Below are 12,427 nucleotides of genomic sequence, written 5' to 3' on the forward strand. Positions count from 1 at the left end.
CTTAATCACATTGTGCAAAAGACAGCCTGCAATGTTAACCTGAGTTGGGTGTTGTAATGTAGCCTGCGGTTTCTCATGCTGAGACAGAGATCTTAAAATCACTGTGATCTACAGAGAAACCCTCACTCTTGCTAAGCAGCAGCCAGAAATGCAGCCCTCTCCAACTACCCACACCATGCCAAGTTGTTTCACTATTGATTAAAGGCATATGTGGCACAGTGAGCTGCTGCCAGAAAATGATCAGCATTTTCTCATTAGTGATTGGGTTCCCTTCACTGCTCTGCAGCTGAGACCATCTTCAGAAACATGCTACTTCATTGTCTAGAAGATCTGCACTCCACATTATCCCCACTGGACATCACAGGCATTTCCTGCTGGGCAATGTTCAGTTAGGGATCCAGAAGCAGGAGTGCTCCTGCTGTGGAGGGGTAAGCAGATAGATGCTTGCAACACTGGATGACAGCAAAATCAGAACAGGAGAATTAACCAAGAAACAGCTGAACAAAATTATGACGGGGCGGGGGGGGGGGGGGGGGGAAATACCATGATCGCTTTTTTTCTGGGTCTTTTTTTATATATATATATAGCTTGACTGCAAGGTTCTGGAATTGCAATCACCTTTAATGCCTTCCAAGTAGGGAAGGAAGATGTAAGTTTCCAACGCAGCCAGGAGATAAACACTACACATGTATCACTAATCTGGGCATGAATGGCAGATTGATTTCTTCCAGATGCTCTTGATTTACTGTGTACATCTCATACCAGGTGGGTTCAATATGCCCAGGAGATACTGAGCTCATGTACAGCGAGTCCAGGGAATTCTAGAAACACAGACTTTGCTGAGCACATAAGTAAAATGCAATAATCTCCAAGTGTACTACAAACCCAGCGGCAAGAACTTGTAGCTTGATGCTGTCCCAGCCTGCACCATTGCCCGTGTGGATTTGGCCAACCCAGTCCCAGCAGTTCTTGCACCCATGTTCAGTGCCAGGAATTTACAATGAAATCAAGCCTATAGATTTACTGGTTTTAAAGACAGAGAATAAAAATTGACCAGAATAAGTGAATATTAATCTTCAGTATAAAGTTAATAAAAAATTACTGATTTTTTTTAAATGGGAATTGTGTGCTTTTAACTGCCATCGCATGCTGATAACTTCATTGAATTATTTGCTGTGCCAGGCCTTGTATTTCCCCATCCTTCCTAATCCATGGAGTACTGTGAAAATTTTGGATTTCTCTAATGACCTTTTGTTTTTCTCTTTCTATCATTTCCATGCTTTCCTACCTGCCTGTAGCGCAGTCCGATGTCCTACAGATTTTAATCGAGCAAAGCAACTCATGATCATTAGCAAATGGTGCAAACACCATCCTCCAAGAACGCTACCCAGGAGTGAGGTGTGGGCCATTGCTCTGTGGGAGCAGCACACCGCCCTCCTCGCTTTAAAGTGGGTCACAGCCGCATCACCTCCACCCACCTATCTCGTGTCCCTGTATGTTCTGTGCTTCAAAGGAAACTGACACACTTCCAGCGTCTTGGAATCTGTGCCAGCAGCTCTGGGCAGCAGAGTGGGGCAGTTTGTTTTCTTGAGGCGGGCAGGTGGGGTTATGTGCGCTCCCCTCTGCAGCTGCAGCCTGTGCTGGTCCCCAGGGCCCCGCTGCCACCGAGGCGCTGTCACCGGCAAGGGCAGTGTCCCCACATTGAAATCTTCCCAGAGGTGGCCCGTGCCCTTTGCGGGTGGCTTTGGGCCGGCGGCTATCATCCCTTGAGGGATGCTTGGGGACTGCACACCCCTTCCCCTGAGCAGTGACCCGGGTCTCTGCACGGCCGTGCCAGCCTGGAAGGTGCCTCCCTTCCAGGGAGAGCCTTTGCGGGGCGGGCAGGGTGGGCACCCCTGTCCCCAGAGCGGCGTGCCGGGGCCGGGGAGCAGCTCCTCCGTGCCGGTGCCTGGAGCAGCTCCTGGGAGCGTCCCCCGGAGGGCCGGGCCGGGGCCGCCACCTGACGGCGGGGCGCGGGGAGCGGGCGGGGCGCTTTCCCTCCGCGCCGAAGTTTCCCCGAGTTGTGTCAAGAGAGAGGCAGGTCCCGCCGCGGCGCGGGGTGGGAGAAGCATCGCGGCGGCGGAGGAGGAGGAGGAGGAGGAGGAGGAGGAGGAGGAGGAGGAGGAGCGGAGCGGCGCGGGCGGGGAGGAGAGAGAGGTGGGCAAGGAGCGATGACCTTAGCGAGGAGCGGGCCAGAGGCAGAGCCGGCCGCGGCGCGGGAGGATGGTTGCTGAGAGCCGGAGGAGAGCCGGCCCGTAATGTCACCATGTAAGTCTCCTCGGCGGCGCTGGGGCAGCGCCGAGAGCCCCGCGGGCTGATCCGGGGGCGAGGAGCCCATGTAGGGCTTCCCCACCACCCGCGGGAGGGGGTGAGTAATGTCAGGGCTGAGCCGTGCAGGCAGGTAGGGCTGGAAGAATGGGGAAACCGGGAAGTTTCAGGCCGGGAGCTCGGAGGGCAGGGCTGGCAGCGCTCTGCCCCGTCCGGGCTCCGTGTCCGTCGGCGGCTGCCCCGTCGGCTCCCGGGCGGCCGCTCCTTTCCAGGCGCCCTGACGCCGTCCTTAGGACCGCTCCGGTGGATTTCTTTCCCCGTGCTTGCGGGCAAGTAGCGAAACACTCGGCCCCGCTGGCCGCCTGCCCTGGGCGGTGGTGCCCCCGCATCCGCCCGGCCCCCGCCTGGGCTCGGGAGCGCGCCCGCGCACCTCCGGGAGCCCCGGCACCGCAGCCTGCCTTCCAGGTGAGCTGCCAGCACAAGTGGGGAAAAAGTAGGGGGAGAAGGAGGGCAGGGTGGGCTCCACAAAGTATTCGCAGCCCCGCCGGCGCTCCGGACCCTCGAGGGGCGAGGGCGGGCCGGGGGCTCCCCCTCCTGCCGGGATCACAGCCCCGGGCCGGACAGTGCCCTGGCCCCCCGCCGCCTTCCCCTGGAGAGCTCTCCTCTACTGACTGTCCCTCGCCCAGGTAAGGCGAGGTACCGAGGCTTGGTGCCTGCACAGCCAGGAGCGGGAACCTGGGGATGCGCCCGGGGGAAGCGGTACAAGGGAAAAGGGCAGGGGGTTCTCACACCGCCGTCAAGTTCAGAAATCAGGAGTTCCCAAAGATTTCGTGTTGCGGTGCTGCCGGGTTGGAAACAGCCAGCAGATTTGTTGCCTGCATCTGGAAAAAGTTCCCTTTGAAAGGGAAGCCGAGGGACTTAGATGGATCTGATAGGGCTGATACTGTATAAATTAAAAGGCGGTGTCTTTTTTTTTTTTTTTTTTTTCTTTTTTAATCGCTTTTGATGAGCACGAGGGTGTTTTCAAAGCTGGCTGTAAGAATAATTAGGAACAAGTAGTGCTTTAAAAAATGAAAGTTTTAATGGGTATCGTGTAATTAATCTTTCAAAACATTCATGTATTACAGTTTAAGCAATGATTTCAAAGTTAAAATCAACTTCTCTATTAATCTCAGGGAACTAAACTGTGAGTTGCAATCATCTTTCACTTGCAGTTCCACTTGGGAGTGATTAAGCTTACTATATTTTTGTTTACAATCTATGTGAGAAAAAAAAAATTGTGAAATTGATGTTATCTTTCTTTTCATTTTAAAGCGTCAGCAACATTTTTCCTTAATAGCTTTAGACATATCAAAGACCAAAGAAAGTCACGTCAATGTGCCTGAGGCAGAATTCACATCCTACTCCAGGGAACTTTTGACAAAGTTTTGAACACAGAAGATGGTGTATTCGAATTTGTGTTGCATATTTTGGGCTGGTACAGTCTACAAATGAAATGCTCCAGCATTACTCACATTTTGTGTATGTTGTCCTGCAGAGCTGTATATTCCCTAAAAGGTGATGCTGTTTTGTCTGGTAGCTGGCTACTGGCATGTAGAGTAAAAGATTTAGTAGTTGGATGTAGCAAAACTCCCAGTAATTCCATCTTGAACTGTGTCAAGTTAGTATCCATTTATGATTTAGATAATTTACATGTCTATTTTGCTCTTCTGGAATGAATTGTGAATAAGCTCATTGTCTCCCTATGTTATAGGAAATGAAAGTAGCTGTGGACTAGAGTGGACTGAATTGGTAGCTAAAGTGCATAGCTGGTCATGTCACACAGTGTCTACACTGGGAAATGCAAGTCCATAGGAAAACTAGTACTTCACACTTCGGAAAAGTCAGACTCCACAGAAGGCCAAAACCCTTAAAAAAAACCCCAAAAGTTAGTAGGGATTGTTTTTAAATTATATCCATCTGTAGTAGATGTATTCCTACTATAGGTGTCCTAATACGTTGGGTAAAATGTTTTGGTTCTGTGACAATCTGGAGTGATTTCTTCAGAGCTGCTAGCGTGTTTCCAGCTAGAGACAGGACAGAGCTTTTTTATTTAAACTGATACAAAATAGAGAAGAAAACTCAATATGAACAGTGTTCACCGATTTTTATGTAACCAAAGACAAAGACTAAAGTAACCCATAATCTCTTCTGAGATCTTTGTTACAGGGTCCATCCCTTTGTTACAGGGTCCATCCCTTTACTTCCCTAAACCTATAGTGTTTTTTTCTACGTTGCTGTTCTGATATTCATTCCCTGTGCTGTTAATGAATATTAAATGACAGAACACATCTTTCTAATACCATTTAAAATAACACAAGACCAAAGGGGTCTCTTGGGCCATTAAATCAGTGCTTTCAGGGGACTGTATCATTCCTTGATAAGCTATAAACAAGCCCAGAAATGTTTGTTGATTTTTCTATTGAATTATTTGTATGCTGCTTGTATTCACTTCTAAATGCTGATTAACACCAGTAACCAAAAGAGGTTACCACTAACCAAGAACCTTAAAATAAATATGGTGGCTACTAAGAGATGAATAATATCTGCAACTAAGTTGTGTTTTTTAAAGCCTGGGAAGTATTTATCAGTTATTACAACACCTTATCATAATTGTTTGAAATATCAAAAATATAAAAATATCAGGGATGGATTTTGTTGTGGAAGAGGCCTTTTTGTTGGCAGTGTGTAATCTGACTTCCATCCCTGACAACTTCTTGTGTGGACAGGAGTGTTATGCATCAGAGTGTAAGGCTGTGGGAAGTCAGCTTTCTGAATTTTGACTTTTTGTCTCTGCAAGATCCTAGGAACATATAAATAATGACTTCCTCACTAATTTATAGCACTCAGCTAGTGGTTTTGCTTTGTAAAACAGTTATTCAACAGTCCTCTCCAAAAGAAACAGATCTGACTCATGGTGTCCACATTAGTGGAGTGTTTTGGTAGCATGAGCTTCTGTGTTCATTATTGTTGGAGTTTGATAAACCTTTTTCTTGTCAACTGAGATGATGTGGTATAAAGAGAATTGTTTTGCCCTTCAACGGTGGGGAACGTAAATGGAGAAGACAGTTTGCTATTTTTTGATATATTCGTTTTGTTTATTTATTTTGATGGAGAATTGTGTATTTTTAAATAGCAATAATGTAATTATTTAGCTTTTACTCTGGGGAAAAGTCTTTATAACTACTCCTTTTTGCCTAATTGTTTGCACTTATTTATGCTCTGCTCTGTTGTTGCTTATCCAAGTTCTTGAAATCTTTCTTGACTAGCAATTTTTACATGGGTGATGATGAGGAAACGGACTATAAACTATCACCCTGGAATACCATGGAGTACTGGCTTGTAAGCATTACCACAACACAAGTAAACAGTAACAAATAGAAATTGGCCAAATCAAATACCTCTTTCAGACTAAGGTAGAATTTCATGTTTTTTTCAAAAAGACACTAGAGGAAATGTGACTGGATACATTCACACCAGACCTAAGCAGCAGAAGCTTGTCATGGTTTTTTTCCTTGAGTATCTCAAATGTGGTGTCGTGGATTCTCCAGTTACTAAATCAGCAAAAACTTGTCTGAGCTCACAGAGATATCAAAAGTGACGATACAGAAAATTTGTCAGTTTTATGAAAATCAACACAGATTTATCTGAATTAATAAATAATTTTTATAATAAATAAGTTTCCTAGTCTGATAACTGTTAACTGTGCTTGTTCAAAACAAGCCAGCAGCAAAAACCTGTAATGCAGCCTCTTCTACAGGTTTGCACTGCTAGATTAAGCAGCAGGATGCCATGTATCTCATTAGTACCTACAAACTCTTCTGTAGGAACAAGAAAATTAGTTTGTATCTCTGGTGTGTCATACTGTTAGCCCCAGCTCTTCCATTTCTCCACTCTGTGAGTATATATGCATGTGCTTGAGTGTGTGTGTAACTGTTTTCATGTTTTCAAAGGACTTCTGTTCAAGTTTTCTAAATTAATATTAAAGGTATTATGGACTTACAAATTATATACATTGAAAAGTAACAGTTCCAAAACCTCAGCTTTCTGTTGTCTGAGATTTTAATAGGGATTTTTGGATCACTGAGTTGAAGGACAATAAATCTATTGTTTGATAATCCAGTTATTTTGTATGTCTGGCTTCATCAAAGAGATTCTTGTATTTCGGAGCCCCATGTTTTCTGAGCTTGTCTTCAGCACTTGTTAAGTTTGACTTTACAATATGTCAGAAAAAATAAATCTGCTTCAGATTCCCAATTTGATACAACTACTCACAAAGAACTGAACTTCTTTTGTAATCAGATACCTGTGCTGTGTAACACTGCACTCAAGGGAAGCCTAACTGATTGCAGCAGCCTTCTGAAGTGCCATTTACCTGGGCCCATTGGCATCTAGCCCACAGGAGTGCTTTGATGAATTACTATTTTTAAAGCTGAAATATTACTTGTTCCTTTACAATGGTTTATCTTTCTGCATTGGTTTCCACTTTGGAAATAAACAGAAGCTTGCACTGGAAAATGTTTTATATTTGCCCCCAGCTTTGGTGGTGGGTTCACAGCAATATATGTGGAGCAGAAGGAAGAGTTTTGTCCTTATCTACCTCAGTATGGGTAGATAATATCTTACTGAACAAAAGCCAGTTATCATCACCAAATAGGAGAGGAAGGAGTTGGTTTAAATAGTGTGTGGTGTATTTCGTTACTTGTTACTTCCTTCTGCTTGCTGCTAACTTGTTGCATAAAATGAGACGTGAATGTAGTGGAGCACCATTCATTTCGGATGCACGGTTAAAGGTCTGAATAAATTTATTAAGAGTTTTGCTTCCTGTTCTGCCCACAGTGGAGGAAACATTTTGGTTTAGCCGTTAAATATCCTCTAGGCTTTAAGGGAAAGGAAACTTTAACTTCAAGCTATAACTGATAAGACTTTTCTATAACTGCATTTATTTTATTAAATAATCAGGATGTTCCTGACTTCTCTGGCAGCACAGATGAGCTCCTAGGTTTTGGCAAGGGAAGTTTCATGATTTTGATAAAAGTCAACAGAAAATTTCATAGCTGTCAAAACATTAGAACTTAAAAATGGAAAGCCTTGTTAAGGGCAGAGGCAAATTATTATATACCATCTTGATTTAGTTAATAACAAATACGTATATATTATGTATAGTTAAAAAGAATAAATGTTCTTGTATATGTAAAATCTCATATTTAAAAAAACCCCTTCAAGTTAACTCTTTCAGACTGTGCTTCTTGTTTCTTTTACTAAAATACCACCCAGATTTATCTGCTTAGAAGCCTAATGCTGGTCAGTCTTCCATTTTGCTGTCTGCTAAGAACCAGACAATATAATTTCTCACCCTTTTTAGCAGACTTTTGGCTCCATTTAAGCAATACTAGGGCCATCCATAATTTTCACTATTTTATTTACTGCAAGTTACTAGTTTGACTAACAACAGAGTCTTCCTCATTTTCTTGTCTTGTAAAACTCCCTGAGTTCTTGGTTGCTTTCTTTTTTCCCACAGGATGTCACATGTAAGTGAAATGTGGTGCTATCACTGGAAATGGAAGCTGCAGCACTGTCTCTGCTTGTTTACCACATATATTATATGCATGCAGCAAGCAGGTAAGTCAGCAATTTATCTTCTTGCATAAATAAATGATCTAGGAGCCAAAGTTTTAATGACTGATGACTATGCTTATGTATGACTGAATTCTGTACATTATAACACTGATGAAAGTGATGCACTATGATCACTATTTGTGATTTTGTAGTTTGGGTCCTGTGTTCTGCTACTGCTGAATTTTCTTTTTGCCATTTTTTAAAGTTTTGCTGTTATTACGTGTTACTACTTTTCCCTCAAATTTCTTCTTTGAATTCTTTAATTTCATTCTTTCTTTGCAGTTACCTTGTTAATGCCTGCCGCTTGGATTTCTTCTGGTTGTTGAAATTCTGTGGGTAATCACGTAGTTCTTCCATTTTCCACAGAACTGTTTGTGACTGCAGATTGTGTATTTAATAACCCTTCACTGTAGTTCAAAGTTGTAAAATACCTGCAGTGTGCTTATTATTTTTAAAAGCTCACTTAAATAATAGAAACATTCCTCAGCAAAGTATGTGCAAGTTATATGTAAGATAACTGTACACTGTAAAGAACCATCACTTTAAACTTGACATCATCTTGATCTGTGGTGACACTTCAGCACAGAGTAATGTAACATTCTGACTGTTTTCTTTAAACATATGAATGGGAGATTTCATTTAGTAAATGTCTTGTCCTAACCACTAAAGTGCAAAGTATTTTAGGAGATCCAGCTGCTTTGCTGGAAAAAAGATGTCTGGAGTTTATTCTGGACCATATGAAAATTTTGGAGCAGCTTGTGGTGCCCAGCTAATTCTGTATCAGATGGGTAGTTTTGCTTTGACAGGCTTGCCATTGGAAAAAGGATTGTTTATATATAGAAAGGGCTTCTAACTTCTTTGGTAATGTTTTTCTTTTTTTTAAAAGTGCTTTTTAATTTTTAAAACCTACACTTTTTTTTTTTTAAGAGACAAAACAATGTTGTCACTGTGCAGTAGCACTTTCCATATTCATGTCACTTTAATAGGTGTTTTCCATTTCCATTAAACTGTATCCAGAAAAGCATTTAGGATCTACTCTCTTCTGTGGCTCCATTGGCTGATGGATTTTGTGTCCCCATATTCCTGGTCCACGCTTGATCCTGGCCCATGCAGTTGCCATTCTTAGCACAAAGTAAATCAGCAAAGCCTCCTCTAATTTACATCTCTGTGCTGTTACCTGGTGACTAGAACATTAGGGCGCCAAAATTATTATCCTTATTGCTGTGTCCTATGTTGCTAATTCCTCTTCAGAACAGGTAATTGATAACTGAAAGTGCAGGTGACACAGCAGCCTAAGCTCCATGAGCCAGAGGGTCCCAGCCACTGTGCTGTGAGGAGAAAGAAAGCCAGCCACAAACTCACCCATGCATTCAGCTAATTGCAGCGCACCATGGCTAGCTGTGCTGGTGCTGAACAAGTAAGATCAAAAGCCCTGTGCCAAACAAAATACACTTCAATAAAATCATATATGCCCCTGGCTAATCTCTTCAGCAGTAAAATGATTGGTGCCATTGGATTGGTAAAAGTTCCAGTCTCAAGTGCATCCCTGTGGGGGCTTTTCCTTTCTTGCTGCCACTGGAATAGATTGGAAATTCTAAAAATTTCAATAAATGGAAAAGATATTTTCCTGTCTGCCTGAATGATAAGTAGATAAATAAAGTACACTGGAATTGCCCAGGTTCAATAGACAGATGTTTGCTGTTTAGCAGTGAAAGAGATGGTAGGTAGTCTGCTGTTAATACTTGACTGAAATGAAAATGGACATTTACCTTTACAGGAGCCTGTCATTTGGCAGTATTTGCCTGTAGACCCTCAGGGTTCATATTTCTTTTTATGTTGATGGAAAAGTATAGGTTATGCTGCAAAATGGAGTCTTTTCATCTGCCCTTTCTAATAGAGCAAGACAGACAAAGTGGGAAACACTGCTGCTCCTGCATTTTCCCCCCTGTGTTCTTGAAAGGTATTGGTCACTTTGGCTGTGGATTCATATGATATTCATAATCTCTCTGGCAGGTTAAGCTTGACTGAATTTACAGTAGAAATCTCATAAAAGCCTGACATTCATCCAGATTCTCTAGTGAGCCGTAAGCTTAGAAAGCTATTGGTGCTTATTAAGCTTTGCCCAGAGGAGGTTACATGCAAGCAAGGGATTAAGATCATCAGATCCAGGTTTTATGGATTATTTAAGGGGTTATTTGTAAGGATAAAGATATCAGTCACACTGTGACATGGAAAAATGCAAAAGTAATCATTTTATAGTTTAGTTTGAGGAAAACTACAGTACTGGGCCTGCTTTCAGAAACAAAGCTTAGGAAAGGGATTACACAGCAGAAAACTTAGAACAGGAGTGGGATGGTCTGTGGAAAGAATGTTCGACCACAAATTGGTAAGGTACTGACAAGCAGGTGCACAAATGGAGTGCAATCCAAAAGTATAGGTCTGATACCTCAGAGGAATCAATGGATGGATTGTGACACTTGAAATAAAAAGAAATTATTAACAGAAAATATTGAAAAAGATATAACATGTACTTTAGTTAAAACCTCAGTAGCCATAAGGGTTTGGGCACTCTGGCTTCAGGTTGTGTGTTGTGGGTCAGGATGAAGTTACTGCACAGCTCAGTTAGTAACTTATCAGGGTTCCATTTGTGTCTGGGGATAGATATCCTTGATGGTCTTATGTGGGTCATTTAGCTGTGCCTCAGTTTCCCTGTGATGAGTGTATGTCTTGCCTCCCTTGTAAACAGCTTACTTATCTTCCAGTGAAAGGGCTGCATTGGAGCTGAGATATTAGAATGGGGATATTTTAAACAGGATTAGTTAAATCTGCTTTTATGGGAGACTCAGATATTCCTAGCTTTTTGTTTTTATGGATATTTCATTGGTTTTAGAGAGCCCAGAAGAAAACAAATGAAGTGAAGTTTTCTAGAGTTCTAGAAAACATGACTAGTGAATTCAGACAGGAAGAAATAAGATTTATTTTTTTTTTTTTTTTTTTTCTATTAAAAGTGAAGAGGCAATGCATAAGAACTGAAAATATTTAAGGAGGTAGGTGCAGTGGGAAGGGATAGACTGATCTTTTCAGGCAGTTGAAAGGGCAAAAAAAATGGGCTTAAATTACACCAGGATATGTGAGAGGAGGATGTCTCGTCAAAAGGTTTAGATACCAGTGAATTAGATGTCAAGAAAGACTGGGAAATCCCAGTCCCTAGGAATGTATAGTAGTATCTACCAGAAATGGTAGATAAATCTACAGAACTCCTGCCCTGGGCCTTAGAAATACATTATATCATTTCCAAACTTCCCTAATATCTATAGCTCTTTATAATCATTGTCCTGTAGAATCTGTTTTGGTTAAAAATCTGGGAAATGAGCAGACCTTTTGGAAACTGCACTTCTTGGAATATAACAGTACTTTTGCTGTGCCTAAAAAATTGTCTTGGTGCTTGTGCTATCACAATGGCTTCAATTTATCTGACATAAAGAAGCAGCAGTTCAGTATGGAAAGGAAAAGTCAGGTTGTTTCAGGTGTTGTTTGTAACCTCACAAAAATATTCACTTTAGTCTCCCTCCTTGCTTTTTTGCTTTTCTACTCTCATGAAAAAATGTCTATTGTTTCAATATTGTGCTGTCTTTTGGAGTTGTCTGTGCTCCCTATGGTAACTCAGGAGCAGAACTGGAGTTTTCTCAGTGACCTTAAATGCAGATTGCAATTTGCATAATTGTCTTCCAGGGTCTTGTCAGCACTGGACTTTCAGAGTTTTGAACACTTGAACATTTGAGGAGACGGCAACATTGTAGGAGTTTTCACCTTCTTATGTCATTAGTAGCCTTCTAATTACATGAGAGTTAATAAGTTGATGACATGGATGAGGGTATTGAATCTTTCATTAGTAAATTTGCGGATGACATAAAGCTGGGAGCATGTGTCAACCGCTTGGAAGATAGGAGGGCTCTGCAGAGAGATCTGGAATGGTTGGGTCGATGGGCAGAGTCCAAAAAAATGAAGTTTAATGAGTCCAAGTGTCGAGTCCTGCACTTTGGCCACAATAACCCCCTGCAGCGTTACAGGCTGGGGATGGTGTGGCTGGACAGTGCCCAGGAGGAGAGGGACCTGGGGGTTCTGGTCAGCAGCTGAACATGAGCCAGCTGTGCCCTGGTGGCCAAGAGGGCCAAGGGCATCCTGGCCTGTGTCAGGAATAGAGTGGCCAGCAGGAGCAGGGAGGTCATTCTTCCCCTGTACTTGGCACTGGTGAGGCCACACCTTGAGTGCTGTGTCCAGTTCTGGGCCCCTCAGTTTAGGAAGGACGTTGAGATGCTTGAACGTGTCCAGAGAAGGGCAACAAAGCTGGTGAAGGGACTGGAAAACAAGCCATATGAAGAACGACTGAGGGAGCTGGGGTTGTTTAGCCTGGAGAAAAGGAGACTCAGAGGTGACCTTATCACTCTCTGTAATTTCCTGA

The 12,427-nt window shown here is 42.8% G+C and overlaps 1 protein-coding gene across 6 annotated transcripts in view; it reads left to right on the forward strand.

Moving 5' to 3' along the window:
• The first annotated feature begins 2,213 nt into the window (after positions 1-2,213).
• The window catches only part of ADGRG6 (adhesion G protein-coupled receptor G6), a 111,481-nt gene continuing 101,267 nt past the window's right edge, over positions 2,214-12,427 (forward strand). For 4 of the 6 annotated variants that reach the window (XM_083857987.1, XM_083857989.1, XM_083857990.1 and 1 more), the window contains exons 1-3: positions 2,214-2,307; positions 7,868-7,968; positions 8,248-8,297. In XM_083857987.1, coding sequence (XP_083714113.1) covers positions 7,907-7,968; positions 8,248-8,297 — 112 coding nt within the window. In that variant the 5' untranslated portion in view covers positions 2,214-2,307; positions 7,868-7,906. The remainder of the gene's footprint in view (positions 2,308-7,867; positions 7,969-8,247; positions 8,298-12,427) is intronic. The other 2 variants (XM_083857988.1, XM_083857992.1) reach the window with 1 other exon arrangement.

Source organism: Zosterops lateralis (genome assembly GCF_965231275.1).
Source record: "Zosterops lateralis genome assembly, chromosome: 3".
Lineage (NCBI taxonomy): Eukaryota > Metazoa > Chordata > Aves > Passeriformes > Zosteropidae > Zosterops > Zosterops lateralis.